Here is a 25,956-nt window from a genome sequence, read left to right as displayed (position 1 = left end):
AGTAACTCTGTATATTTATGGAGGGCAATGCGATGTTTTGATCTATGCAGAGAAAGATTCAGTCAAGCACAGACCCAGCCATCATCTCCAGAAAGCACTAAGCTCCTGCGAGGAAGACCACAGGCGTTTCTTACGATAGCGCCAGCAACTGAATGGGGCTGTTTTCCATGTGATCCATTTAAATCCCCAATTCAATTACCACGTTTATTTTTCTGACGAAGCATCAGCAGAGAGCCAGGTTGTTCTGGGAAAGTGATGGGATCCCCAGCTGGAACAGCACTCTCGCAGGCTCCGTTTCACCAACCGGCACTACAGACACTTAGGCTAGCTACCAAGAAGGTTAGACCCACTTCGGCTAATCCAGCATGAAATGAACTCTACAGATATTGTGAAGTTCCTCAAAGATACCTGTTAGACGACTGACACCAGAGGAAAACAGCAAAAAATGAAGTCTTGGTGTCATGCTTTGTATTTGATAGCCCTCGAGATGTAAATCCTAGCTCTAGGCCATAGTCAAATTGATGTATTAAAATAATGCCTTCACACACATTCTCAAACATTACAGAGGCTGTGAAACAATGATCTGCAATACTGATTTTCCCACAAGGATTCCCTTTTTTGCTCTGCCTCCTATGACAAGCTGACATGGCCACAGATACAATGAACCTGCAGAATCCAAGAACTGGGACACAAACAGGGGCTTCTGTTTTTTTAACTCCAAAATGTCCCAGAAAAGAGAGCAAATAAATGGACAAGTGACTGTCCCACATGCAGGCAATGACTCAGAACTCAGTGTGTTTGTCAAAACAGAGAATTCACCTGTGCTTCTGAGAGGTGAACTGGAAGAGACACCACGGTTAAGACAACTAAGTCTTTCACAGATCAGAAGCCCATTAATTATCCCATTTCCCCTTAGCCTGTAGTCACTCCCAAATCCCAGAGTGAAAAGTGAAGTCTCAGGCACCGTCTCTGCCAGGAGCTCCCACTTCACATCCTTGGCAATGACTAATGGGCCATTTTGGTCCCCTTGGAGACAAGCCTAACTTTCCACAAGCATACTGACTTTTCTGCATTTGAAGGGTTTTTGTTTGGTTTGATTTGGTTTGGTTTTTTTAGTATTTGTTTAATGCTCCTCATAGAAATACCAAATAAATGTCGTGCCTATTTGGCTTGGCCATGTATCTTTTTCTCTCTTGATCACTCCCTGTGCAGATTACCCCACACCGCAGCCACAGAGGGAAGGAAGTGCTCATCCCTCACTCGGATTCCCATGCACTGGTACACTCGGAATGGGATGCCTAAGGGTCTGGATGTGTAAATAAACGAGTTTTAGATCACTTCAAGGTGTCATTCAAATTTTTATCCAAGCTAACAGGGAGCAAATTCACCAAACCCACCCTAGGGCCGTTTTCCCATTTCTCTTCCTGCTGACACTCATTTAATGTGCTAGACAAAGGCACAGCAAGCTCCACACTAGGATCTTCTAGGACTAAGTCCCCAGTCTTTCCCCTAGTCTTAAAAAGATCACTCATTTCACTCATGGATTAAAAAAAAAAAGCACAAAAACGGCAGGAAATGCTATTTTTTTTATCACCAGCTTCCTTTTTTACACCCCCTTTTTCTCATTTATTCACCACTGAAACCAGTGGTGATCATAACAGACTCGGAGTTTTATTGAATGAGCTATAAAAAGAATAGGGCACCTTACACGTGTCACTTTATAACCTAGTACTCCTGTCCCATTATATAATTCAAAAATTCTTCCCTGCCTTGTTGTTGCAAACACGAAGGCTCTGTGATATTAGATCTGGACGTTTAGCAAGATCTCTTTGCCTGTGTATTCTGACAATAAGTGTCATCACAAGGCTCCACACAATGTGAGGACAATCATTAGCAAATGGCTAAGAGGAGATGTTGATGGTGCTTCAGGCAGTGGCTCAACTACTCACTGATAAAGGCTTTGAACTTGGATAACAGAAAACACATCTCTTGGAACCACTTCACCAAGGGACTGTTTTCGATAATGACCAGAGACAAATACCAAGACTCAGCGGAATACCTAAGTAAAAATAGCAACTCTACTAGCCGCAGGTTTTGAATGAGATCTTACTCCAAGCACCCTCCACGCACACAAGTCCTGACAGTTCAGAAACAATTTGTAAGTAATCCACCACAAACACAAACCTAAAGCAAACTCCAGAAAGCTGTCAAATCTCCATCCTTGTGCAAGGACTGCTTTCAGAGGACCTTGGAGGGATTCCAGCGAATAAGGTCTAACACATCCCAAGAGAAGTCGCAGTGGGCGATGAAACAGAGATGCTGTGCGTTGGCACGGCCCGACATGGGAGCCAGTGCACTTGTACTTAAGGTTTTGTTTTGTTTTGTGTGAGCCCTTGAAGTGTAGCTGGTGCGAACGAGGAGTTGCAAATGGAATTTCATTTCCTTTGAGTTGCATTTAAGTAGCTATCCACGTCTATTGACCACCACACACTGGATGAGGGAAGTCCACACATGGAGAGGACAAGTGTTGAGGATTGGAGTTTGTGGTGGAGGCAAGTAAGGAGGGGATGCTAGGGAAGCTGGGAGCCCAGGTGAGGACAGCACAGCTTTGGCTTAACACCAAATCCGTGCGACTGTCCATGAATGAGTGCCTGCTTCCAAGGCCAACGCTGAACTCCTTAGGAGAGTCCTATGGGTAGTAAGATTCATCTAATGGGACACAGGACAGGTGGTGCACACGCGCCAAGTGTTTCCCCATGCCAACACAGTGAAGGGAATTTACCATTCGGCAGAGTATGTAGAAACAAGTGGTAGAAGCCCCATTCTGAGGCAACAAGGTAGATGACTCAGGCAGAAACAGGGGTGGTTCTTCTTTCTTTACCTTGACTCAACAGTCTTGTACAGTATAATTAGGTAGGGATTCTACTCACACACCTGCAGCTCTCTGTCAGATCACCTGTTCAATTGTTTATATAGTATGTGTCACACTGATTTGACTAATTCCTTGTTTAGCATCTGTCTCTCCCACTACAATGCAGGATATACAAGGAAATGCATCATTCTTTACCTACTTTTTAGAGGTACTAGATGAAAGATTATCAAAAATGGGTATTCATACCCAGCTTATTTGCCAAAAGTAATTTTAAGATGTATTTGAAGGCTGAAATGTGAGAGCTGGAGAAATACCGGGAAGACAGATCAAGTCCCTGTCCTCTTGGTGTGCACTCCACAAATGACACAATGAAGAGTGGATGATTCCCTAGCAGCAGGAAGCTGACTTACGGAACAAAGAGCGTGAGATACAAAGCAAGGACAACCTCCCTGATGGACCTGTCTGAAATTCTGAAGCCTGGTTGAGAATGTGCTAAGTGAAAGGGGAGGAGGGAAGGGAAATGAAGGAAAGAAGAGAACATTCTAGGCAAACGCTCTAAGTAGAAAACGGTAAGCTCCAAAAACTGAACAACACCCACAAAGTCAGTACTACTGTCATCCAGCAAGCAAGACAGAAGGGTGGCAGAAAAGCTGTCAAGGTCAGCTGAAGATGCCCCAGGAGAAGAAGCGTACCACAAAGCAGTCCTGCATGCACCCAGTGTCATCGAAGGTTCTCCTTCCCAGGAAAGCCCAGATGCTCCTATGTGCTCTAACACCCAGCTCCTTTAAGGCCATCATTTTGTGTTCAGCTTCTTAAGTAGAACCAAGGAAACCACTAAGGCTATGGGGGCTCATTTTATCCAACAACACCAGGCACTCTACACACACGAACAACACACACATACTCTCTTCAGAGTTCTGTAAGGATTCATGAAGTGCTTTTGCTCATGTGTTACTGAATTGGACTTTCTATTCTTGTTAGTTCTGAGAAAGGTAAATATATTATTCCCATTTCAGAGTTGAAAATTCTGAAACTCCAAGAAAATGTAACTTGTCCAGAAGTTCATGGTTAGAGGTGACAGAGCCAGGATTCAAAGTCACATCATCCACACCCCAATTTTCTTACCTGTAACAATGGGCTATTGGTGGTTTTTTCCTATTTGTTATTTATTGAATTCTTTACCTAACAGAGTGTTCAGCCTGTGATGGTTAAGGAAACCAAAAGTATGTCATTGTGAAAAATTAGTAAGGACGGAAGAGGGGGAGAGGAAATATGGATGGGAGAGAGGGTAGGATGGGAAGCATCCTAAATCTATATTATGAAATACGTAAAAGTTGTTCATTTTATAAAAATGAATTTTAAGGAGTACTTTCTTCCCAAATGAGACTCTCATGGGAAATACCAAATGTGTTCCTTAATGAATGACACAAATAGTATCAGCCATGCAACTTTGTAGAAATCCTTGGTTGAGGTGAGTCTGTCCAGCTCATGAAGGCAGCCACCCACCCCACCCCCATACACACACACACACACACACACACACACACACACACAGCCCTTGCCTCGCCTGCAGGGAAAACTTCCTCGATGGACTTCCAAAAACACACTTCCTAGCTGGAGGCTTTGGGAAACGGACTTGGAAAATTCTGTATCACTTTTTCAGCACAATAATACCATTTAACCAGTTTAAATCCTGGGCTTTGCTTAGAACTTGTTTTGTGAGTCGATTAAAGAACTGGGATCATCGCTATCCCAAAGCACAATGAGTCATCTTCAGACTCCAAGATCAAATGCCCGAGAGCACTTCCAACAGTGATGTTTCCCACATGCTGAGTCTGAACCGGTCCCAATGCTCTGTGTCACCCTACTAGAGTGACCCACTGTCCTAGTTTACCTGGAATCAAGTGTTTCCTAGAACACAGGGCTTGTAATGCTAACCAGGGATGGTGGGAGGCTCTAACAGCTGATTCCATCCTTCCAATCATCCCTAAAAACAGAATTGAGACCACTAGGCTCGCACGGTTTGTCTAAAAATCCTCACTGCTTGCGAGAACGAAACTGAGGCGTGCCTGGTTTCCAGAGCTGAATTCGAGCCTAGCTGCCCACAATACCCCAACGGCACAATTTAACTGATGGATATCCTTATATCCTTATACATTCCAAGGTAAATACGCACCTCAATTTTTCACTCTTCTGAAGAATTCTCACTTTCCCATCTTCTGGAGTTTGCAGGGTTATTATTTTTCAAGACCGAAAAAAATAAAAACCTGGAGGCATTCTCTTAGGCCTTAAAAGTCAATGTTCTGATTTGCATGTCAATGCCAACCATGGTATTTCTTTTAAAGGCTGTTTTTAATACATCCAGAACCTGGCAAGCAGTTTGGGCTGGGAAACAAACCAGAAAGTTGTAGAGAACAGGCCTTGAAGGCACAACTGAAAACCTGGACTAGGAGTTGGGCAGACTGAAATCTCAATCTTTCCTCCCACAACAGCTGTGTGAGCGCAAGGCTGATAATAGTTATTTCACAGCAACACTGCAGAGCAGAAAATAAGATCACCCAATGTGACTCTACCTTGGGTTATGACTGGCACATGATAAGTGCCCAATAAATGTTAGTTCACCAACACCCAAGGAAGAAAACTTGAAATATGTCTCAAACTTCCACTAGGATTTCTGAAAACAATTGCACAAATATGGACACAAACAATCCAATTTTTTCTATACTAGGCTGGAAAAGAGTTTTTGCCCTTAAAACATATAGATAGCAATCCAGCATGTGAGAAGATACTGTCTCTAGTTGATAGGATATGTAACTGAAAATCAGAAGAATGTATCATTACACACCTACAGGAGGACAAAAATTTAAAATATTCACAGTACCAAGTTTTGGCAATGACAAAGAGTACCATAATTCTCATGCATCTTACAGTAAGAACATGAAAAGGCACACCTTTGAAAACAGACAGGCACATTTCAAAAAGCAAAGTACAAACTTACAAAACAACCCAGCAATCAATCCATTCCTAGAAGTTCACGCAAAAGAAATGAGAAGGTATGTGTACACCCACAAACAAAAAATGCTTATGCAGGTTTTCATTTTCACAGAAGCCAAAAAATCTGTAAATAACCCAAATGTTCATTCCCGGAAGGACAGAAAACCAACCCACCAAAAAATGCAACTCATTTTAAGAAAAGGGAGCAACTGATACATACCACCACACAGATATCAAATACATCTTGTTGGGTAAAAAAAAAAAAGGAGACAGAAAGCAATAAACCTTTTTACGCCATTCCCATGGATTCCAGAAAAGGCTGGGGAAAGATGATGGGATTATGTGTCTAAGAATTCAAAAGAACTCTTTGGAGTGACAGACAAGTCCTGCTTCTTTATCTCAAGTACAGTTCATAATTACACAGCTGTTTGTATTTGTCAAAACTGGCTGAATACCTAATAGGGATGAGTTGTGATTAGCTATAAAAATGCCAATATATCTATAGGAAAAAGAAACTAGGTGGTAAAAAAAAAAAACTAGGGAATCTGTCCCGGGGAGAGTTCTAAGCTGGCCAAGGCAGGAACCTGCTGCCAGTGGCTGTGACTGAAGCGTGGCCTGTGCCTCTGCATATTAAGGGAACAGCGCACAGAAATGCAGACACTCACTGACTGGTGTCTCTCTGACTCCCACAGTCTCCTTTCACTTGGCTACTTTCAATGCTTGTTACAGAGGTCAGTACTTAACCTTAGAAGAAGTGTGAAGTGGCCTCAATTTGGAAGAAGATGCTAGTGGAGTTACTGTTGAGCTTACTGCCTCCAGCAACACGTCTCTGGGAATTCAACAGTGCCTTTTCCTCAATTACTTTTTACAAAGTGGTGACAACAAGCTCGTCTAACAATCTGCAACGCTCTGACTGCTAATTTGCATTCTTCCAAAGCGTGTCTCCATGAGAAAAGGAAGATAATTTCAGTAAAAATGCCTCAGCCTAGTCTCCAGTCTGTCCCAGGGGACAGACAGCAGTTCCTGGCACCCAATCCATATAGGACCAAGGGGTTGGGAGACAATGCAGTTGTGGGACACAATGGATAGAATAAATACATGAGACAGAGAGGTGTGGATGCAGTGTTGGGGAAAGGCTGCCACCTAGTCTTTCTCAAGAAAGGCTACTCTAACCTGACATATATTTATTTATCCTTTTGTAGCTCTCAAATGCACTTTATGAAACAATGTAGTTTCCTTTCTTGTGACACAACACATAGGAGTTAACTATTTCTGTCTCCACATTTTCTTCTGAGTGAACAGTCCATGGAATTTCTAAGTTTGGGCACCAGTGCTGGACATCATCAGACCACTGGGTGGTCTCATTTAACACTCCTCTGAACTTTCCATTTAGACAATCCCAAGCATCCCACCATGCTACCCCAAGGCCTGCATGACTGATGTACCTCCAGCCACGAGCTCAACCATGTCAAGCTTCTGAATCTTGTTTTGTCACCTTGAACTCTGACGCACTCCTTACCTCTGGAAATCCCTTGCCTGACATTTCCAATCCATCTAAGACGCTCTGACAGGCATCTTCTCCATGTTCCTTCCCTTCCCTGCAGTTCTTCTGTTCCACCCCTCATCTGCAGCCCTCATCCTTTACAGTACCATGATCTGTGGATGAGTGTGTGTCTCCTCCTTAAAATATGGGTTGTTCTCACCACCCACTGCGATACTAAGGGGAAATCAATCAGGGAGGAGGGTAGACTAGGGAACTTGGAGAGGGAGGCGGGAAGTCCCAGAGCCTATGGAACTGTACCCTAAAACAATAATTTAAAATAAATATGGGTTGTTCTCTTTCTATGTCACAATTCCAGCAATCTAAGAAGTCCTGTTACATGGCGACCAAACACAAGAAAGAATTCAACATGTGGCCTGTGTTGTGGCACAACATGTTAAGTCACAGCTTGCAACACTGACATGCCATGTAAGCAGCAGCTGCACTGCCAGGCACTCCAAAGCCAGTCCAGCTCAAGGCTGAGGGTCCTGTAAAGACAATGGCAGAGGGCCCAAATACCTGGGTCCCTGCTGCTCACATGGGAGACCCGGATGGAGTTCCAGGCTTCTGGCTCTGGCCTATTCAGCTTGGTCGTGGTGACCATTTGAGGAGGGAATCAGTGGATATAAGATTAACCTCTCTCTTTCTCTCTCTCTCCTCTGTAAGTCAGTCTTTAAAATAAATTAGTCTTTGCAAAAACAGCTAAAAAGAAAAAATTCAATATATCTATCATTGATTGAGTGCCTACTATGTGCAGGGCACGGTGCTGGAAGTTGGTATATCCACACTTACGGGTGAGCTCACCCCTGACACTTGCCACTCAAATATGAGCTCTGTGACTGAGTGAGATGCTGGAATTCCATATTGGCATGGGTTCATGTCCTGGCTGTTCCACTTCGGATCTAGCTCCCTAATAACAGCCTGGGAAAAGTCGCAGAAGATGTACTAAGTGTTTGGGCCCCTGCAGCCCACTTGGAAGACCTGGATGAAGCTTTGGTCTCACCAAGCGCTGGGCATTGTGCCCATATAGGGAATGAACCATAAAATGGAAACTATCTGCCTCTCACTCTCTATACAATTATTTCAAAATATATAAGCAAACATTCTTTAAAATCGGATGAGGAACTGACCCTGTGTTTGTTTATTCCTTCTGCAGAACTTCCTGGGAATGGTGTGAGGTCAAAATGAGAGAGTGGAAACATCCTGACATGTAAATTCAATGGCGGAAAAAACAAAAAAAGCTTTGGGAATTTAAGCAGGAAATCAAACCGGCTTAATTTATCTCAAGACAAAGACCGTAATATGTTTTATTCTAATGGACATGAGGGCCATGAAAAGTCTGTGTTTTTAAATATCCCGTTCTGATTACCTGCTCAGCAGCTGTGTGTAACTAATCTCATTTTGTCAGAGGTCAGGCTAAGAATGGATATATTCTGAAGCAGACCCCATAAGTCAGAGAAGATGAGCAATCTCTAAGAAGAGGAGGGATTTCAACCCGTGTTCCCTGGATGCATGCCGTTGGGTGAGAGGGCCTTCAAGTTCCAGCCCTCCCTTCAGCTAGGCGGATCAGTACTCCTGGAGTCTCCCCTCTCTCCACTGGAGAGGTGGGATTCAGGGATAGACTAGATCCTGGAGGCCTGTGTTTCAACCCAGTTTCCTAATTCTAAGAGTCTCTTGACACAAATAAGAATCAAGTTCACTGCCCTTCTTGCTGCGCATAAGTAAGCAAAAGATTTCACCATGTCCCCTGCAGCCCTCCTTCTAAAATGGAAAGGGCTGCAATGTTAATAAATATTCCAGATTCTTCCCCAAATGTGACTGTTCCTGTTTTATTATCTCTTTACCCCTCACTCCCTTTTTTTTTTCTTCTTTTTATTTCCCCTTCTCTCTCTCCAGGAAAAGACCAATGATGGTTTTTTTGCTAACTCTATCCATTCCCTCTAGTAATAGCACCCTGATTTTTTTTCCACCAAGGAACTACATCCTTTCAAAAATGCACAATTTACAACCTTCCCCTAATCAGGAAGTAGACAAAGGGGACAATTGGTATAAGAGCTGTGTCACCACTTAGGACAAACACAACCCATTATCAGAGTCCCTGGGTCAAGTCCGAGCTATTCGGCTTATGATTCAGAGTCCTGTTGCTGCCTATCCTGAAGGACATCGGATGATGACTTGAGTACTCGGGTCCCTGTAACACATGTGGGATACCTAGATGGAGTTTCGATCTCCTGGCTTTGGCCTGTACTATATCAGAGGTGTAAATGAACAGATGGAAGATCTCTTTCTATCTCTCTACCTCTCAAGCAACATAAAAATATTTTTTTTCAAAAAGTTACGTATTAGATCCAAACCAAGCCATTTAGATGACCTTTCCACACCAAGTATTCATGTCAGTGCCACTGAGAGATGATTCATCACTTTCTGCTACTGAAGCACTTCTGAACTCCTCTGGTTTCAGCACTTCTCCAAAGCCAGCTTTCCCATGCTTTCCATTCACTTTCATGGCTACCTTTCAACCTCACAGTAAAATATTTTCATTCTCAAACTACATTCAATATCCAATGCCTGCAACCGAAGAGCCCTAATGGACACAACTTTTTAATTCAATTATTTTTTTCTTAGGCCCTAAAACTCACCACCTGCTTCTCCTGAGAAGCCATAAATGTAATGTGTAAAAGCGGAGCAATCCATCCACTTTATTGGTGCCTTATGTGTATCCCTGAAATCTTGGGTGGCTGGGAGGAAGGGGCGGACCATCCTGGCTCTCCTTGGCTTTCCAGATAAAGGCAGCTCTTCTCTTCTATTCAAAGTATTCACACGCCAGGCACATTCTCTAGTAACCTAGCACCTACCAGGAAAAGACACAGGAAACAAAGCCCAAGCCATAAAATCATGCTGGTGGGCACCATGTTGGTCTAAATGCATGATGGTGGTCTGCATCTTGTCCCTGCCACAATCCTAGCACTGAAGATTTGGAGGAACTGAGAGTCCCAACTTGTAATCATTTTCAGGATTTCAGAGCAGCTTGTTTTCTTTACTAAAATACCTTGAGATGATTCTTAGGAAGAAGGTTAATTTTGGCTTACAGTTTAGAGGTTTACGGTCCAAGAGTGGGCAGCCCCATGTGTTCAGGCATCTGGTGAAGCCAGAGGATGGTGAAGGGAGGAGAATATGGAGAGTCAGACGGCTGAGGCACAGGTTGCACACTCTTCCTGCCTTCTCTGTGACCTTTCCTATCACACCATCCTGATCCCACAGAGAGTGTTGTCCCAAACCAGTCCAGCCATTGCTCCAAGGTCTTGCTGTCAGATACAATAACTCCATGGCGTCTTCATCCTCATTCCTCAACATGAGCATCCATTCATTAATGGTTAAGACTTTGGGGTTTAAACATCTGCATGAGTTTAAGGCACCCAATCCTATCCAAACCATGAAAGCAATGATTGAGCAGTCACTGCATTTGCAGCATTAACAACTTCATAAGGTTTTTCTCATTAGAGGCACACAATGATCATAGGACAGCACAACAATTACTTCTATTTCACAGATGAAGAGAGATCTGGAAAGGTGAAGACTTTTTTTTTTCCCTTAGGTCACAGAGATTGTAAGATAGAAAGCCAAGATCAAATTCAGGTCTTTTTGATTTCAGAGTCAACACTCTTAATCGCTGTGACATCTGCCTAACATGGGCAAGTTTCTGATTCAGAGCCAGTGTTGGCTAATGGAAATCAAAGGATTCCATTGTTTGTCATGCCAGAAACAATCATAGGAAGGGTTCAGCACCAAAACGAACTGCTTTGATTTTTCTTAATTGCCTTCTTTCCTTCCGTTTGCCACTTGAGTCTTCGCTGTCCTCCACATAGTGACAAAACTTATCTTACCTAAAGCAGGAATGCTTTTAAGGTGGAGGAATAAAAAGACTTCCTACAGGTGTGCAACACTCAAACACTTTGCCAAAGTTGTAACTCCCACAGGGGTTGTTGATAGAGAATTTCAAGGACCTTAATATTTGCCCTTTGCAAGAAGCTTTCACCTAGTACCAAAAGGTAAGATAACTCCCGTGCAAAGTTGATTCATAAACACCATTGCATTTCTTAAAAATGGCTTTAGGCAATATAAAGATACAATGGAAAATATCAATACTTTATACATCCACTCAAACAAAATTGACTGGACAAGGATAGCTAACAGAATTATACAAACGCCATTTCTTCATTGTCCTAAACATACCATGATTATGTAGGAAATTATTATGAAAAGAAGATGATCAGAGCATATATGGAACTCTGCCTCACCCCTGTAACTCTTTCCCGAATCTAAAATTATTTCAAAACGAAAAGCTTTTTAAAAAATGTAATGGACAGGCTGAGCAAGAGTTTCCCTCAAGCACCCTCCTTAAGACAGATGGTTTAAGACAGTATTACTGATGGGATGCAACTTAAGTGGGAATCTTGAGTCATCTTCACCAATGAAGTATGATCGGTAGCAACAGCACGGAGTCCTCTAGCCCAAAGCCAGGACACTCACACGTCTCCCCAACCAAGACTGTACCAACAGCTTACATTTTTAAAAAAATAAAGAAAAAGAAAAAAACACACACATACGTTAGAATTGGGCCATACATCGAACTTCTGTGCAAAGCATCATAGTTACCAGCGTGTAAGGCAGCTGAGGGAAAGTGGAAAATGGGCAGGGGGCAGAGAAGGAAGAAAACGAAGCGATAATGAAAGAGAGACAAAAGGGACAAGAACAAGTCATTGTGTTACTCATAGGGAATCAGGGAAAGAAGCCACACATATGCGGGACTAACCTGGCAACAACAAGGGCCTTAAGCCATTATTGGAGTGCTGGCTCTCAGCCTAAGGAACTTTTCTGAACTTTCCAAATAAAAATTTTTAATAAACACCCATCTAAGAGTTACTACATGTAATCAAAGCTTACCAGAAAGAGATGTAAAAGGCCCCAAAAACATGGCATATTTTGGGCCTGTAGAAAACATGGCAAGCAAGAGTTGGGAAAGACAAAATCCAAATGTGAAAATACTCTGAAGCGTTAGAAGGGTTCTTCGTCAGGAACAATGACCATGGAATCTTCCTTCGCAAGACTAGACAGAGAGTTGGGACCAGCTTCCAGGCTCTCTTTTCAAACAGGAGGTAGCAGACCCTGAACTACTAGGTAAGGAAATAGCTCACTACACTAGGTCACCAAAAGTGATTACCACATTGTCTGAAGATGTCCCCATTGAAAAAAAAGAGACGGTGTTTGGTTAAGAATTTCTTGTGGACTCTCGTTAAAGCACAAAGAAGGAAAAGATGGTGGGTGTCGGGTCTCCTGCACTCCTTGGAATCCCATCCAACACGCTGTGTAGCCACTCTGTCATTTCTTTGTAACGGCTGGAGAGTTTGCAGGCAGTGGGACTCTAGGCGAAAAGCACTGGAGACAGGATGAAACCCTAAGGGGAAATTCTCTTTCATGACCCACTTTGCTCAGGACTTGGGAGCCCCCTAAGCACAAAGGACTCGGCTCCTGAAGACTTGAGTGAGGAGACAGGCTGAACTGTGACACCAAGCCTCTGTGTTCCACCAGGACAACTGAAATAAACTTGGCAGAGAATAACTCACAGCCCCAAACCAGAATCTGAGAGCGATGCCACACCTCCCACAACACTGCTTTTGAGTCATCTCTACTCATCAATGATTTACAGTACCCTTACTTGGCAGAAGGTTTACTAATAAAAAAAAATCTGTTTTCAAAACTTATATTGTATGACTCTCATGAGTGAGAGAGTGAGAAGAAAACATGAAACGGTGCATGGCTTGATACCAGTACATGACTGTTTTAAACTGTTGTGATCCTCTCCCCCTATGACCCCAAAACAATCTGACGGAATCCCCGCGTCACTTTAACCCAATTCAATCTCCGGTTATTTTGGTGGCATGATGTGGACAGACAGCCAAAGGCTTTCCCTCCAAGGAAACCAGGATTTGCTCAGAAAAAAAAAAAATCTATTTATAATTTAACTTGCGTTAGTACCCATCAAGAACAGAGACAGTTCTTGACATCTGAAACACAGCAAACCATCTTCAAACTCGTAGAAAGGCTGGCGGAAAGAAGCCGGAGTGGAGCAAGAGGTTAACACGGCTGATTTCTCAGTGCAGTTAAAAGAAGGAGGCACCAAACATCATTTTTTTTAAGGTGAACACCTGGAGGGAAAAAAGTAGTATTTTGTTTCCACCTCAAGAAATTGCAGACAAACATGAAGCAAATCACATCGCCGGAATACTCAATTATCTGAACATGCTAATTAACTTAATGTAATCAACTCGCTTTCAGGCCTCCCTTCACCTGCAGCAATACGTCTAGTGCCACTGCCTCTCTTGTTCCTCACCACCACTCGAACATGAGACAATCTGCATGGCGCATCAAAGGAACGCAAATAAGCAGAGATTTTTGCTGATGGCAGGAATTTCTCCTGCTCAGGGCACATGACCCAGCAATATGGAAACGGCAGTACTGGCTCTAAATTTTAATTATTCCCCACACCTCCTGTACAAACGATAAGAGCTTCCATGAGGAAATATGTTGCTCAGTTAGGGTGAATTCCTAAAACTGAGCAGACACAGTCATGGAAAGTGATTTAAAAAAATGCAGTCACGACAGAATTAAATATTCATGACATCAAAAGCCACTGGAAAGCTGAGGATATTAGGATATTAAAATTCATCATAGTTTTCACAATGTAAACCTCGTACGCATTTGTGAGGCAAGCTAGACCCATCGCGTGTGTGTTCAGACTCCCGGGTAGACTGCCATTTAAATAACTGTATTGATTTGGGTAGACAAACAACAGTCTTGATGCATAACTCGGTTTCAGAATGCAAACCAATGTCGAACACTTGCAAATATGAACTTGCTTAAGCGAGCTTGTCTCCAAACACGGAACATCCCGAATGATGCCAACATCTTCCAGGTATTTAACCCACCGGTATGGGAGGGATGGTCCCACGGAAACCGGGGCAGCCTCCCAGGAGGCACGCTGGAGGAGACGCAGGTCGCTTGTAACCAGCCCTGTGTACCTCCCGTGGCTAGCACCAGTGCCACAGACTGACTCTTCCTCCGTTCCAATATTTTGATTTGTTGAACCAACTTTTCCCCCAATATTAGCAACCAGTTTTCAAATGCATTAACAAATACACGTGTGTGCCTCATCCAGCGACAACCAACCACCACCAGCTTCCACAAAACTAAACTCCAAGTGTGCCTGGAGACCAAGCCATCATAAATACACTCTGCGAATATTACCGAGACATTATTTTCTATGTCATTTCCTCTACAATTTTCTCAGCAGCAGAAACATCAGCCCTAGAGAATGGCATTTGAGCCATTTCTTACTGGAATCCAATTACCGGAAGAACTCCTCTCTCCACAGTAAGTAGCAGCTATCCCCTGGTCTACAATGACACAGCAGCGCTGCATGAGATGTGCAGGCTTCTATGCTGCCAGGCACTTGGTCCCTGCCCGCCCAGGTGGGAGGACTCCAGGTGAGCAGGGAGACTGGTGCCTTAGAGAGGGGTGAAGCTGTGCTCTGCACCTGCAGAGGAACCAAACTTTGCTTCCATTGTTATCATCCTTGGGTGGATGTCACCTCCCTCCAAGGAGTCCCAGGAGTCCCTGGCGACATGTTCCCCCACAGCCCTGGGTCACCCAAATCAGCCTCGGGTATTCCAAGGAGGACCAGCTCAGGTCTCTACCCTCTTCCCCTGGCGGCGCTGTGAGCTGCCCCGAGCATCACCCCACATGCACCAGAAGACTTCGCTCCGCACACCCCGCCGCCGCACACGAAACCAGGGCAGACTTCGGCACACGCCTTGCAGTTGGGAAAGTCACTACCGCGAGTGGATTCCCCCTCGGCTCCCACGCCCCGCTCCACATCTGCCGCCCCCCACCCCGCCCCCACACAGACGCGGCGTTGGGGGGTGGAGGGAGGCACCGGGATGGGGAGCGCAGGGGTTAAAGTGGCAGCCACTACCGGAGGAGCTTCCTGGGCTGTGCTCCATAGGTGTCACAGCGCTCCAGCACTGTGGACCTACCTTGCTCTCGCCTCTCTCGCCGTTGGGTCTCGCCTCGGGATCGTCGCTGTCCTCAGCGCCTGCACACTCGCCGGCCAGTTCATCCTGAGCCAGCTGCTGCTGGTGGTGGTGGTGCTGCTGCTGCTGCTGCTGCTGCGGCTGGGGCTGGGGCTGGGGCGGCGGTGGTGGCGCCGGGCAAGCTCCGCCAGCCCCCTGGGAGCGGGGGATGGGCTCCGGGCGCGGAGAAACTCCCTCAACATCCATCTCCATCTTCCCATTCACTGGAGGGCAAGACAAAAGCGGAGCGGAGACTTGGCAGCGGCGCCCGGCGGCTCCTCAGCTGCCCGCGGCACGCATGGCTCGCCGAGGAGGGGCCGCCTCCCGCGCGCCCTCCCTCCTGCCACCCTTCGCCCGCGCTCCCCGCGGCTCGGCTCGCCGGCTCGGCTCCGGCCCTGGCGGCGTCTGGGCCCGGGCGCGCGAGGAGCGGGTGGCCGCGTGTCCTTGGAGCGGTGGCCTTCAGGCGCCCCCGGCAGTCCCGCTAGGCAGAGCGCATCCCGGCGGCGGCGGCGGCGCCTCCCAGCCGCGCGCCCAGCCCCGGGGCTGCTCGGGGACTTGCTCTCCAGCCCGGCCTCCCGGTCCCCGCCGCTCTCCAGCGTCTCTTGGGGTGGTATGTGTGTGAGAGAGAGAGAGAGAGAGAGGAGGGGGTGCCCTGGGCGCTTCCCCTCCCTTCCAACCTTCTGAACAAAGTTACTGGGAAGAAACAGCCTGGTGGCGGGATTGGCCCAGCCAAGCCGACAGGGATGGGAAGAACGTCAAGTGCGGGTGGACTCGGCCAGCCTCGCCCGCCGTCCACGCGCCGACCCTCACCCTTGCCCTCTCCCCAGCGCCTCAGAGCTGAGGAAACGCAGAGTGCTCCGACCTGTGCGCGAGGAGGCGGCGGCGGCGGCGGAGCTTGCCGGGGTGCGGCGCTGGGGGTGCCAGTGGTGGCTGCGCCCACCCTCACTCCCGCACCCCCACCGCACACACCGCCACGGCGGCCCCCGCCCTCACGCGGCCGAGCGTGGCCCCGGGGTCAACCCCTCGGGGGCGAGTGTCTCCCAGAACCGCGCTCCTCGGTTCTCCGCAGCCTTGCACTGGAGCACGGGAGGCGAGAGCCAGAAGCCCGGCCGGGTCGGCAGAAATTCCCAGCCAAAAAGCCACCTAACCTTGCCAACGGCCGGGTCGCCGGCTGGAACCGGGAGCAGGTGGAGCCCCGCCGCGCGTCGGAGTGGGGCTGCAGGCTCGGCCGCCTGGGGTCGGCGGGGGCGGAGGAGGCGCGCGCCGGCCTTGCGGGGCGTCCCCTGCGAGTAGCCCCGGGGTGGGCGCCAGCTGGACGCCGCTTCTCGGGCGTCCTGCGCTGGCAGGGCAGGTCGCCAAGAGGTTAAGGGGTGACCCCAGGGGCAAGCAGGGAACCGATAGGGAGCGAGCTGGTCAGGGAGGACTTGGAAACTGGGGGCTCAGTCAGGTGATCAGGGCGACTCCCGAATTTGAAGGCCCAGGGGTCCAGGGGAGTAGTTGACAACTTCCCAGGAACTGTGTCTGCGTCTGTAACTCTTGCACGTCCAGGAGGGCCCTTCGCGGGTTGTTAAGAAGCTGCTTGATATTAAATAAAGCCCATTGTTCTGGGCTTTGAGTTCCATAATGCCCCCAAATGGATCAGCAGATAAATGAACTCGGCTTGCATTTCTTCGCAGAGAGTGGCTTTTCCCCCTAACGTATAATGTATCACAGATAACACTAATGACGCTGGAAAATTGCAGTGTGCATCTCATGTCTGTTTTGCATTAACTGGAGCACAACTTTTACTTGTCAAGACACACTGTCCCAATGGACGCGGGGTACGCAAGAACCCATTAGGTACTATGCTTTAATGCAATCTGTCTCTGGCAGGGCATGTAGGAGTGACAGAAATTAATTGCCACTTTAATCGGTGTGGACAGGCAATCTGAATAACGTACTCTTTGCTTTTGGAAAGAAAAGTTTGGAGACTGAATTACCCACTCTTTTTCTTCCAACTGTCTGAAAACTAGATGAACTTGTTGAAAGTTGAAAAATTAGTTTGCTTTAGTCTAGGATGCACTGTATTTTTGTTAAGTGTTTGCTCTGTTTGGAAAGAGTTATAGAGAGATTTTTCCATCCACTGACTCACTCTCCAAATGGCCACTAAGTCCAGAGCTGATTAGCTAAGTGTGGTTGCTTTCCTTGGCCATGAGCAGGAAGCTGGATCAGCAATGGAGCAGCTGGGACTAGAACCCGTGCCCATATGGGTCACGTGTGTGCAACTGGATGAAGATTAGTGCGCTGTGGCACCACACAATCTCTGAGCATTACTATATTTTAAACAGCAGTATCACTCCTTGCGAGGTCACGGACAAGGAAAGAAAGTGGAGAGCTACGTGTTTTGTAACACTGTTCTCTGGTGCCTTGTTCAGTACCTGGTAATACACCAGCAATTTGTACAGGATTTTATAGCGGAAAATTAGATTGTCATGGAACACACGAAGCAAAAGGTTTTGTAAGTAATGAGTAGCCAGCAGGCACCAACATGATACGAATCGCCTTTAAGCATTCATCTGAAGGCTGCTGTAGGAAGAAGGAACTGCCAATTGAGTTCGTCTTTGCGCGACCATTTTTAAAGGTATTTGGTGTCTTCAGAGAATGAATCCTCTTCTGAGGCAGACAAGAAGAAAGTCAGTGGTGTTTTGGACAAATAAGTTTTGAAATTTGACAGATACTTCATTTTTACAATGTTGAAGTAAAAAAATATATATATATCACACATCACTTCCAACAGGAGTGGGGATAGGCTGACTAGCGAGTTACTGTACCTCGATGCTTGTTGCTTGTAAAATGTGTTGGTGAACTTGTTTCAAGGCTTAAACGAAGATTATAACCAAAAAAAAAAAAAAAAGAAAAGAAAAAAAAAAAGAAAAGAAAAAGCTACTTTGACTAAACTTGTTCTAAATTTAGACATTTGCCTTTAAAGATTCCTATTGTTAAATGCAAATATTTTCCTTTCTTCTGCCCCTCTATTTTTGGGGGATGTGGGGTTTTTCTTTTTTAGCATCTGTCATAAGTAAATATGGGCTCAGAAAATATATTACATTTCAAAACTGTTGATTGCACGTAATTATGCATGTAAATTGCTACTTCAAGCATGTAGACAGCTTGCAACATTTTGAAAATTTTGCCCTACTAGTCATCTAAGGTATTTGTGTTACTATTCTGCCAGTTGCCTCACATGACTCTTTATTCCCCCACCAGGGTACTGTTACTGATGTGCCTTGAATAGTCTTGAACTTCTGCTCTGTCTGTCTCAGATCACCTAGAGAAGTAAATCAGCACTTGTACAAGATCACCTTTCTCCCTGTTTATCTCAGGCCATTTGCTCTGTTGCATCCTTGAGATGAGAGTTTACAAGGTGTCCTGGCAGACTGGTCGGCCCTTCCTATTCCAGGTGTGGTCCATAGATGACATGCGTCCCAGTGATGGGAACTTTGGTAGAAATGCATACCCTAGAATTGCTGAGTGAGAGCACTTGTGTTTCCCGGCATCTCCAAGGGAGTCCTACCACCTTCAAGTGTCAGACGCATGACTGTCCTTTCTACATTGCGTTTATGTTCAGCACAGTCCCCCTAAAATACAACCTGAGAAGACTGACCGAGAACACACAATTTCACATTGCTTTTCCTCAAGATTTATGAACATGCTCATAAAGTAAGGCAATATCTGGATATTTCTGGTCATGAATAAGAGGTATACAGTTCAGTAAAATCAAAAAGAATCAATCTAAAAAATCTAAGTTTATTTTGAACAATGGATAGTGTACATATATGTGCAATTGCTTCTTAAAAGCTGGCTGTTTCTCAACGTTCTGGATGAAGTGTCACAGTTCACACTTTCTGCCTTGTCAGGTGTCTTGCATGGCTTGCTACCATATAAGCAGAAACAAATAAGACGTTGTCTTTGCACTCACAACCTAGTATGTGCCAATTATTTGAAGCAAGCAGCACTAAATTGTATGACCCCTGTATTTTTGGAACTTGTTACAAATGGTTGCCTTGGGAGCTAGTGTCATGACATAGCACATTAAGCTGCTGCCTGCAAAGTTAGCATCTGATTTCGGCCCTGTCCAGCCTCAGTTGCTGTACCTCCAATCCAGCTCTATGCTGTTAGCCTGGGAAAAGCAGAAAAGAATGGTTCAAGCCTTTGGGCCCTTGCCATCCACATGGATAACTTGGAGGAAGTTTCTGGCTTTACCCAGCCCTGGGTCCTGTGACGTATGCAGGGCCCTATAGTTATTTTTAAAATGTCCCAAGTACAGGTGTTACCTTTAGTGTACATGAAATCACCTGAAGTATGTTGTTAAAATGTAGAGTATACAGCCCAGTGCAGTAGCCTAGCAGCTACTTGAATGCTCCTGGATCCCATATGGATGCTGGTTCTAATCCCAGAGGCCCTGCTCCCCATCCAGCTCCCTGCTTGTGGCCTGGGAAAGCAGTCGAGGACGGCCCAAGGCTTTGGGATCCTGCACCATGTGGGAGACTCGGAAGAGGTTCCTGGCTCCTGACTTCAGATCAGCTCAGCTCCAGCCATTGCGGCTGCTTGGGGAGTGAATCAACGGAAGGAAGATCTTCCTCTCTGTCTCTTCTCCTCTCTGTATATCTGATTTTGCAATAAAAATAAATAAATCTTTAAAAATGTAGAGTGTAGCATGGGCCTGAGAAGCTGCATTTATCACAAATATCCAAGGAAAGCAGTTGTTTCTGATAGAATAAATAGACCTAATAGATTTGCTTTTGCATCATCGATGATGTTTGTTTATTTGAAGAGAGTGCTACAAAGACAGGGTAGAGAGATCTTCCACCCACTGGTTTATTCCTTAAATGGATACAACAATAGGAATTGGGCTAGGCAGATGCTGGAAGCATAGAATTCCATCCTGGTATCCCTCACGTGTGACAGGGTCCCAGGTACTTGGGCCGTCTTCCACTGCCTTCCGAATTGCATTAGCAGTGTGCTGGATCAGAAGTGGATCGTGCAGGACACAAAACCAGCGCGCCAAATATGAAAAGCTGTTGTCACTCACAGGCAGCGGCTTCACCCGCTGTTGCCACAAATCCCACCCCCACTGGTGGTTTCCTAAAGCTGCAACAGACAGATAAAGCTGGAGCCTCTGCGGTGAGGTCTGAGTGTCAGTGGTTTTCCATCTCTCCAAAGGATTGTGATGCAATGCCAAAATCAGTACCTTCTTCTCCTGTGCTTCTTCTCCAGGTGTGCTCCGCAGACAATCACAGCAGCAACTGGGAACTTGGCTGGAAGGGCAACTCCAATGCACCACCCCATTCGTACCAACCACGTGCTTCTGGGTCCGAGTTCAGCAATCTGCGCCTTCACATGGTGTGATGGTGTTGCACACTCAGGCCTGAGAACCACTACTTGGATAGACAGTCTCTGTAAATACAAGTTATAGTCACCCGGGAAGTTCTCAAAAAATACAGATTCTCCTCCCCCCTCCCCCAGTGTACACACACACACACACACACACACACACTGCCACCACCAATCAATGAAGAAGAAATCTCTGAGGGTAAAATCTAGCGTGGTAACATTTAAAAGTTCCCCCAGGTGATTCCAATTGTGCAGACAGGGTTGAGCAACATTTCTGTAGACTGAATTTTTATGTATGCAAATTGGTGTTTCCATGGAGCAGCAGTTTCTTCTATGCCAGTGGAAAAAAAAATCCTCCCTTAATCTGCAAAAAATGGAGTGCCTGGAAAGGTAAATTAGAGTACTATCCCAATTATCATAGATTTAAATTAGTGTACTCAATATTTTCTGATAAGCCATTTTTTTTCTTCCTTCTTGGTAACATGCTGGCAGCTCCTGACTTCTGCAGCGAAAAAAAAAAATTGATATGAAACAACACAATTTTCAGTGGCTAGGAGACAGAGCAGGGCACCAGCCTGCAATGACAAAGGCTCCCTGGTTAAGTTACTTAGCCATCTTCAGGAATGTCCGTGTAAATCACATGGCTCTGTCAAGGGTTTTAGCATCTTATCTCCAAAGTGCAGGTCATATAGAACTAGCAGCAGCAGCCTGGGTGCTGGTTATGGATGCTGAGTTTCAACCCCACTCCAGATCCAGGGATTCTGTGCTTTGACGTCCCCAAGGAATCCATCCATATAAGCAAAGTTTGAGAAGCATTGAGGTGACATTCAACCAACAACCTGGTCCTCACTCTACCTCTTGGCTCTTCGTGGATTTGCGTTCAATGGAAAATCCCAATAGAACCCCTGTGGATAAAGTTCCAACTGATAAGGAATCTACAAGCTGGCCTCCTTCAGTTGCAACCTGTTTGTGGTTAGCATCACTGATGGAATGTTCTACAGTGATCAAAATATCTTTTATGTGTGTTTTCAGATAGGGAACCACCTGCCTCATGTGCCTATTGAACTTATGATTTACGGTTAATGGAAATGAGACATTGAATTTAATGTTATTTCATCTTAACTGATTCAAATTTGAATGATTGCATGTGGTTAGTGGCTCCAGGGTTGGACAGCAGAGCCCTATGAATAATCATCTTTCTTTCCTCTTGTTTAGTCTTTGTCGGAGCTCCTAAGTTGGACACTGGCTCCTCCGGTTCAGTTTTTGTACATATTAATCCCCGGTGCGAAACAGCACAATCAAAACACCTGCTTTGCCACCTCCTTTACGTGAGAAGTAACATTAGGCTTAGGATTTTGAATGAGAGGAGTTTAACTTGATTTAAGTGCCACCACAAGTTGTCAAAATCTTTTTCGTAGAATTTCTAATTACAACACTTAAATTTTACAGCCTTTTCAAGTATCGAAACACAAAGGTGCATCAGAGAACTGCCTGAAGGAAAAGAAACAAAAGCTTGAATGGATTCAGAAGGGAAGACACACAGACACCGCTTCCCCCAGCATCTTGAGTGCATGATGGAAAGTAAATCTCAAATTTTGCAGATTATTCTCAAAATGGAAGACGAAACACACACACACACACACACACAAAAGGAGTAATCATGGAATTAATGGTGCCAGAAGACAGCAAACAAGATTCAAAACAGAAATATACTCCACAATTAGGCTGAATGTAAGTATCTAATATGTGGAACCAATGAAATGAAATAGACTCAGAGGAGCAGGGATGGGAGGAGAGCGGAGAAAATGAAAAACATTGATAACTTGACAACAGATGTCAGCTTCCTAGAATCCTCTCCATGACAGCCACGGTTAGAACAGCATTACCACCCTCTAAAAGTGCGCTCAGCTTATTCCCCCTACACTCTGCTCACAACCATGCAAGGGAGTCTGTAGGCCAATATGAAAACAAGCAAACCCTCCTGGAGGGAGGGGAGGCCCATGCTAACGTCAGTCTCTCCCTTTGATGGAGAAAAGACCTGTGCCGCTTCAAAGCTGAATTAGCCATAACCTGCCTCACCAAAGGAGGCGAATGCTAGCAAAATAGTTCAGCAGGGTCTGTGCCTTGCCCAGCTGCTGACTGGATACTGTGTGATTCATGATTATTCCCACAAAGAAATGTGTAGCTAAGGGCAACAGCCTCACTTTGGCAAGATGGTCACTTCATAGCAACCGAAACCAATAAACAGACTGCTCTTGTTGTCGTTAGGAAAGAAACTCCAAGGGACTTGAGAAGATGTGATTTCAAGAGGCTGCTGTTCACAACATCCCAACTGTCACACAGGCCTCTGAAGACCACCTCACCTAGACTGTCCTTTTCTTTGGAACCTGAGAACAAGTTTCTTTCTTTGAAAACAAACATTAGCCACTCCCTTCACGATGTCCTGCAACAGCCAAGCCCAGGTCTGTGGTTCTATAGCTTTGCTGTCTTCCCATGCTTAACTACTTAGTAAAGTTAAGCCAGAAATCTTAATAGCTTGTTCTATACGCTCTTGGGAGTGCATCCTACCCTGGACTTGCTCAAAAATACATATTTGTTGAATGGATATTCAAACTGTAGGTGTGTGCTATGAAGTAATAAAGTCCTAAGGATTCTGAACTTTTATTTCCAGGCCATCCGAAAAATTTCAAGGATACTTCAGTTTAAGGTCGGGCGATGTTGGGTAAGTCTGATTTCCTGCGAGACAGACACATGTGAGCATTGCTGAGCTGCTTCTCAACTTGATTGGTGTATACGTGAGTGATGGAGCGCAGCAAAGAACTGCTAGCACCTGCTTTCATTCTTTGAGCCCCCATCTTGGGTTCCTGGGTGGCTTCCCTGGCGATTTTGTTTCTTATTTGTCACATCTACTGGGATCCTTGCTGGACACTGAGGCCAAAAGGTGACGCCAACGGTGGCTACTGCCTTGCAAACAATACAATACAGACCTGAAGGTGTGCTGTACCCAAGACTCAGAGCACGGGAGTAACACAGGCAGTAGTACCACGAACCCACCTCAAGGTTGGAGCAAACAGCACTCTACCTGTGCAACCTATGGGTTTCTTCAAGGGACCCAATAAACAGCCTGCACAGATTCTTTAGGAAATTTTTTTTAGATTTTTTTTTTTATTGGAAAGTCAGATACACAGAGAGGAAATTCTTCTGTCCAATGATTCATTCCCCAAGCAGCTGCAACAGCTGGAACTGAGCCGATCAAAAGCCAGGAGCCAGGAGCTTCTTCCAGGTCTCCCAGGTGGGTGCAGAATCCTATGGCTTTGGGCTGTCCTCTACTGCTTTCCCAGGCCACAAGCAGAGAGCTGGATGGGAAGCAGGGCCTCCAGGATTAGAACCGGCACCTATATGGGATTCCGGTGCGTGCAAGGCGAAGACTTTAGCCACCAGGCTACTGCGCCAGGCCATCTGGGAAACTTTTAAGGCCAAAGGAGGTAGAGAACCCACCTGTTATTGATAAAGTTTGGGAAGCAGGATATAGCCTGAGTGAGCATCAAGATCAGAACTGCAAATACACACAGTCAAAGCAGTGGGTGTGTATGTGTCCCTGCTTGTAGCTGCTCCAGAATGACGAAAAGGATTTGGAATAAATAAATAATATAAAACTAAACTAAAATTTTAAAAGCCCAGGATTGGGCCCAACATTTGGTCCAGTAGTTAAGACACCTCTTAAGGTGCCTCTATGTGTTGGAATGCTTGCAATTCTGACTTCCTGCTAACACAGATCCTAGAAGGCAGCAACTGATGGCTGGAACGCTCAGCTCCCCTATACCCACACGGGAAACTTGGATTGGACTCTGGGCCCCTGGCTTTGGTCTGACCCAGGTCCAGCTGCTGCTAACATTCAGAAGTGATCCTGTGAGTGTAAAATCTGTCTCTAGGGGCCAGGTGGCATGGTCTAGTGGCTAAAGTCCTCTCCTTGAACATGCCAGGATCCCATATGGACGCCGGTTCTAATCCTGGCAGCTCCGCTTCCCATCTAGCTCTCTGCTTGTGGTCTGGGAAAGCAGTGGAGGACAGCCCAAAGCCTTGGGACCCTGCACCTGAGTGGGAGACCTAGAAGAAGTTCCTGGCTCCTGGCTCTGAATCAGCACAGCACCAGCCATTGCGCTCACATGGGGAGTGAATCATCGGACGGATCTTAAAGAAAAAAATCTGTCTCTCTCAATGTGTCTCTCCATGTCTCTCTCGCTCCTCCTTTCAAGTGAATAAAAAAAATTAATTTAAAATAATAAAAATTAATTCAAAAGGAAAAGATCTGAAAAACTCTACTTATTATTATTATTATTGTTATTAACTTCTCAAACTTGCTAATGAGATAATGGGCTTACCATGAGACAGACCAGAAATACTGTGCTACCAGAAAAGAAATACCAGGAGTGGAGAAGTCTTACCTGAAGCGAATTCTGTCACAATGTCAAGCCTATGGCCTTCCCAGCTCTGTGTCCCCTATGGCGAGGGAGATTCCTGGGGGCCCACGGAGGACAGCTGCCTTTGTGTCTGGTCCTGTGTGCCCCAGGTCACCATCATGGCTACTAACCACACTCCCTCAGTTGCAAGGGCTAACTTCTCAGGTTCTATGGTCGTAGGCCAGAATTAACATTCGCAGTACAAAGCTCTCAAGAATTAACCCCCTGCCCCAGCTCTCATTAGCATCATGCTCGTATCTACGGAGCAAACCAGAAATTCCACGAAGGTGTAAATCTTGCAGAAGAGGTGCTCCGGTAAATGTCTGTTATCTTACAAGTACCTAATAAATATTAAATGTTCAGCATTTGGATTTTTAAACCAAAAATTATCTTTCATTCCCTTGCATAGTATATTTTGGAAGGCCCACCTAATGCACATGGTAAGAACTAAATAAATGTTTGAGGATGAATATTTAAAAACCTTCTACATGAAGGCTTAGAAATGACTTTGCATCTCATCTTGGAAAATTTGGTCTTCAAAAAGTTTGTGGAAAGTGAATATTATGAAATATTTCTTCATGGATTTCA

At 45.5% G+C, this 25,956-nt stretch overlaps 1 protein-coding gene across 3 annotated transcripts in view; it reads right to left on the bottom strand.

The window, feature by feature from the left end:
- Positions 1-15,756, bottom strand: part of RBMS3 (RNA binding motif single stranded interacting protein 3) — a 1,058,437-nt gene extending 1,042,681 nt beyond the window's left edge. For all 3 annotated transcript variants that reach the window (XM_058657125.1, XM_058657126.1, XM_058657127.1), the window contains exon 1: positions 15,500-15,756. In XM_058657125.1, coding sequence (XP_058513108.1) covers positions 15,500-15,748 — 249 coding nt within the window. In that variant the 5' untranslated portion in view covers positions 15,749-15,756. The remainder of the gene's footprint in view (positions 1-15,499) is intronic.
- Between the last annotated feature and the right edge of the window lie 10,200 nt (positions 15,757-25,956).

The sequence above is a fragment of the Ochotona princeps genome, chromosome 30 (genome assembly GCF_030435755.1).
Source record: "Ochotona princeps isolate mOchPri1 chromosome 30, mOchPri1.hap1, whole genome shotgun sequence".
In the NCBI taxonomy this organism is placed as follows: domain Eukaryota; kingdom Metazoa; phylum Chordata; class Mammalia; order Lagomorpha; family Ochotonidae; genus Ochotona; species Ochotona princeps.
Note: the sequence above shows the minus strand (reverse complement) of the source record. Positions and strands in the feature narration are given on the sequence as shown.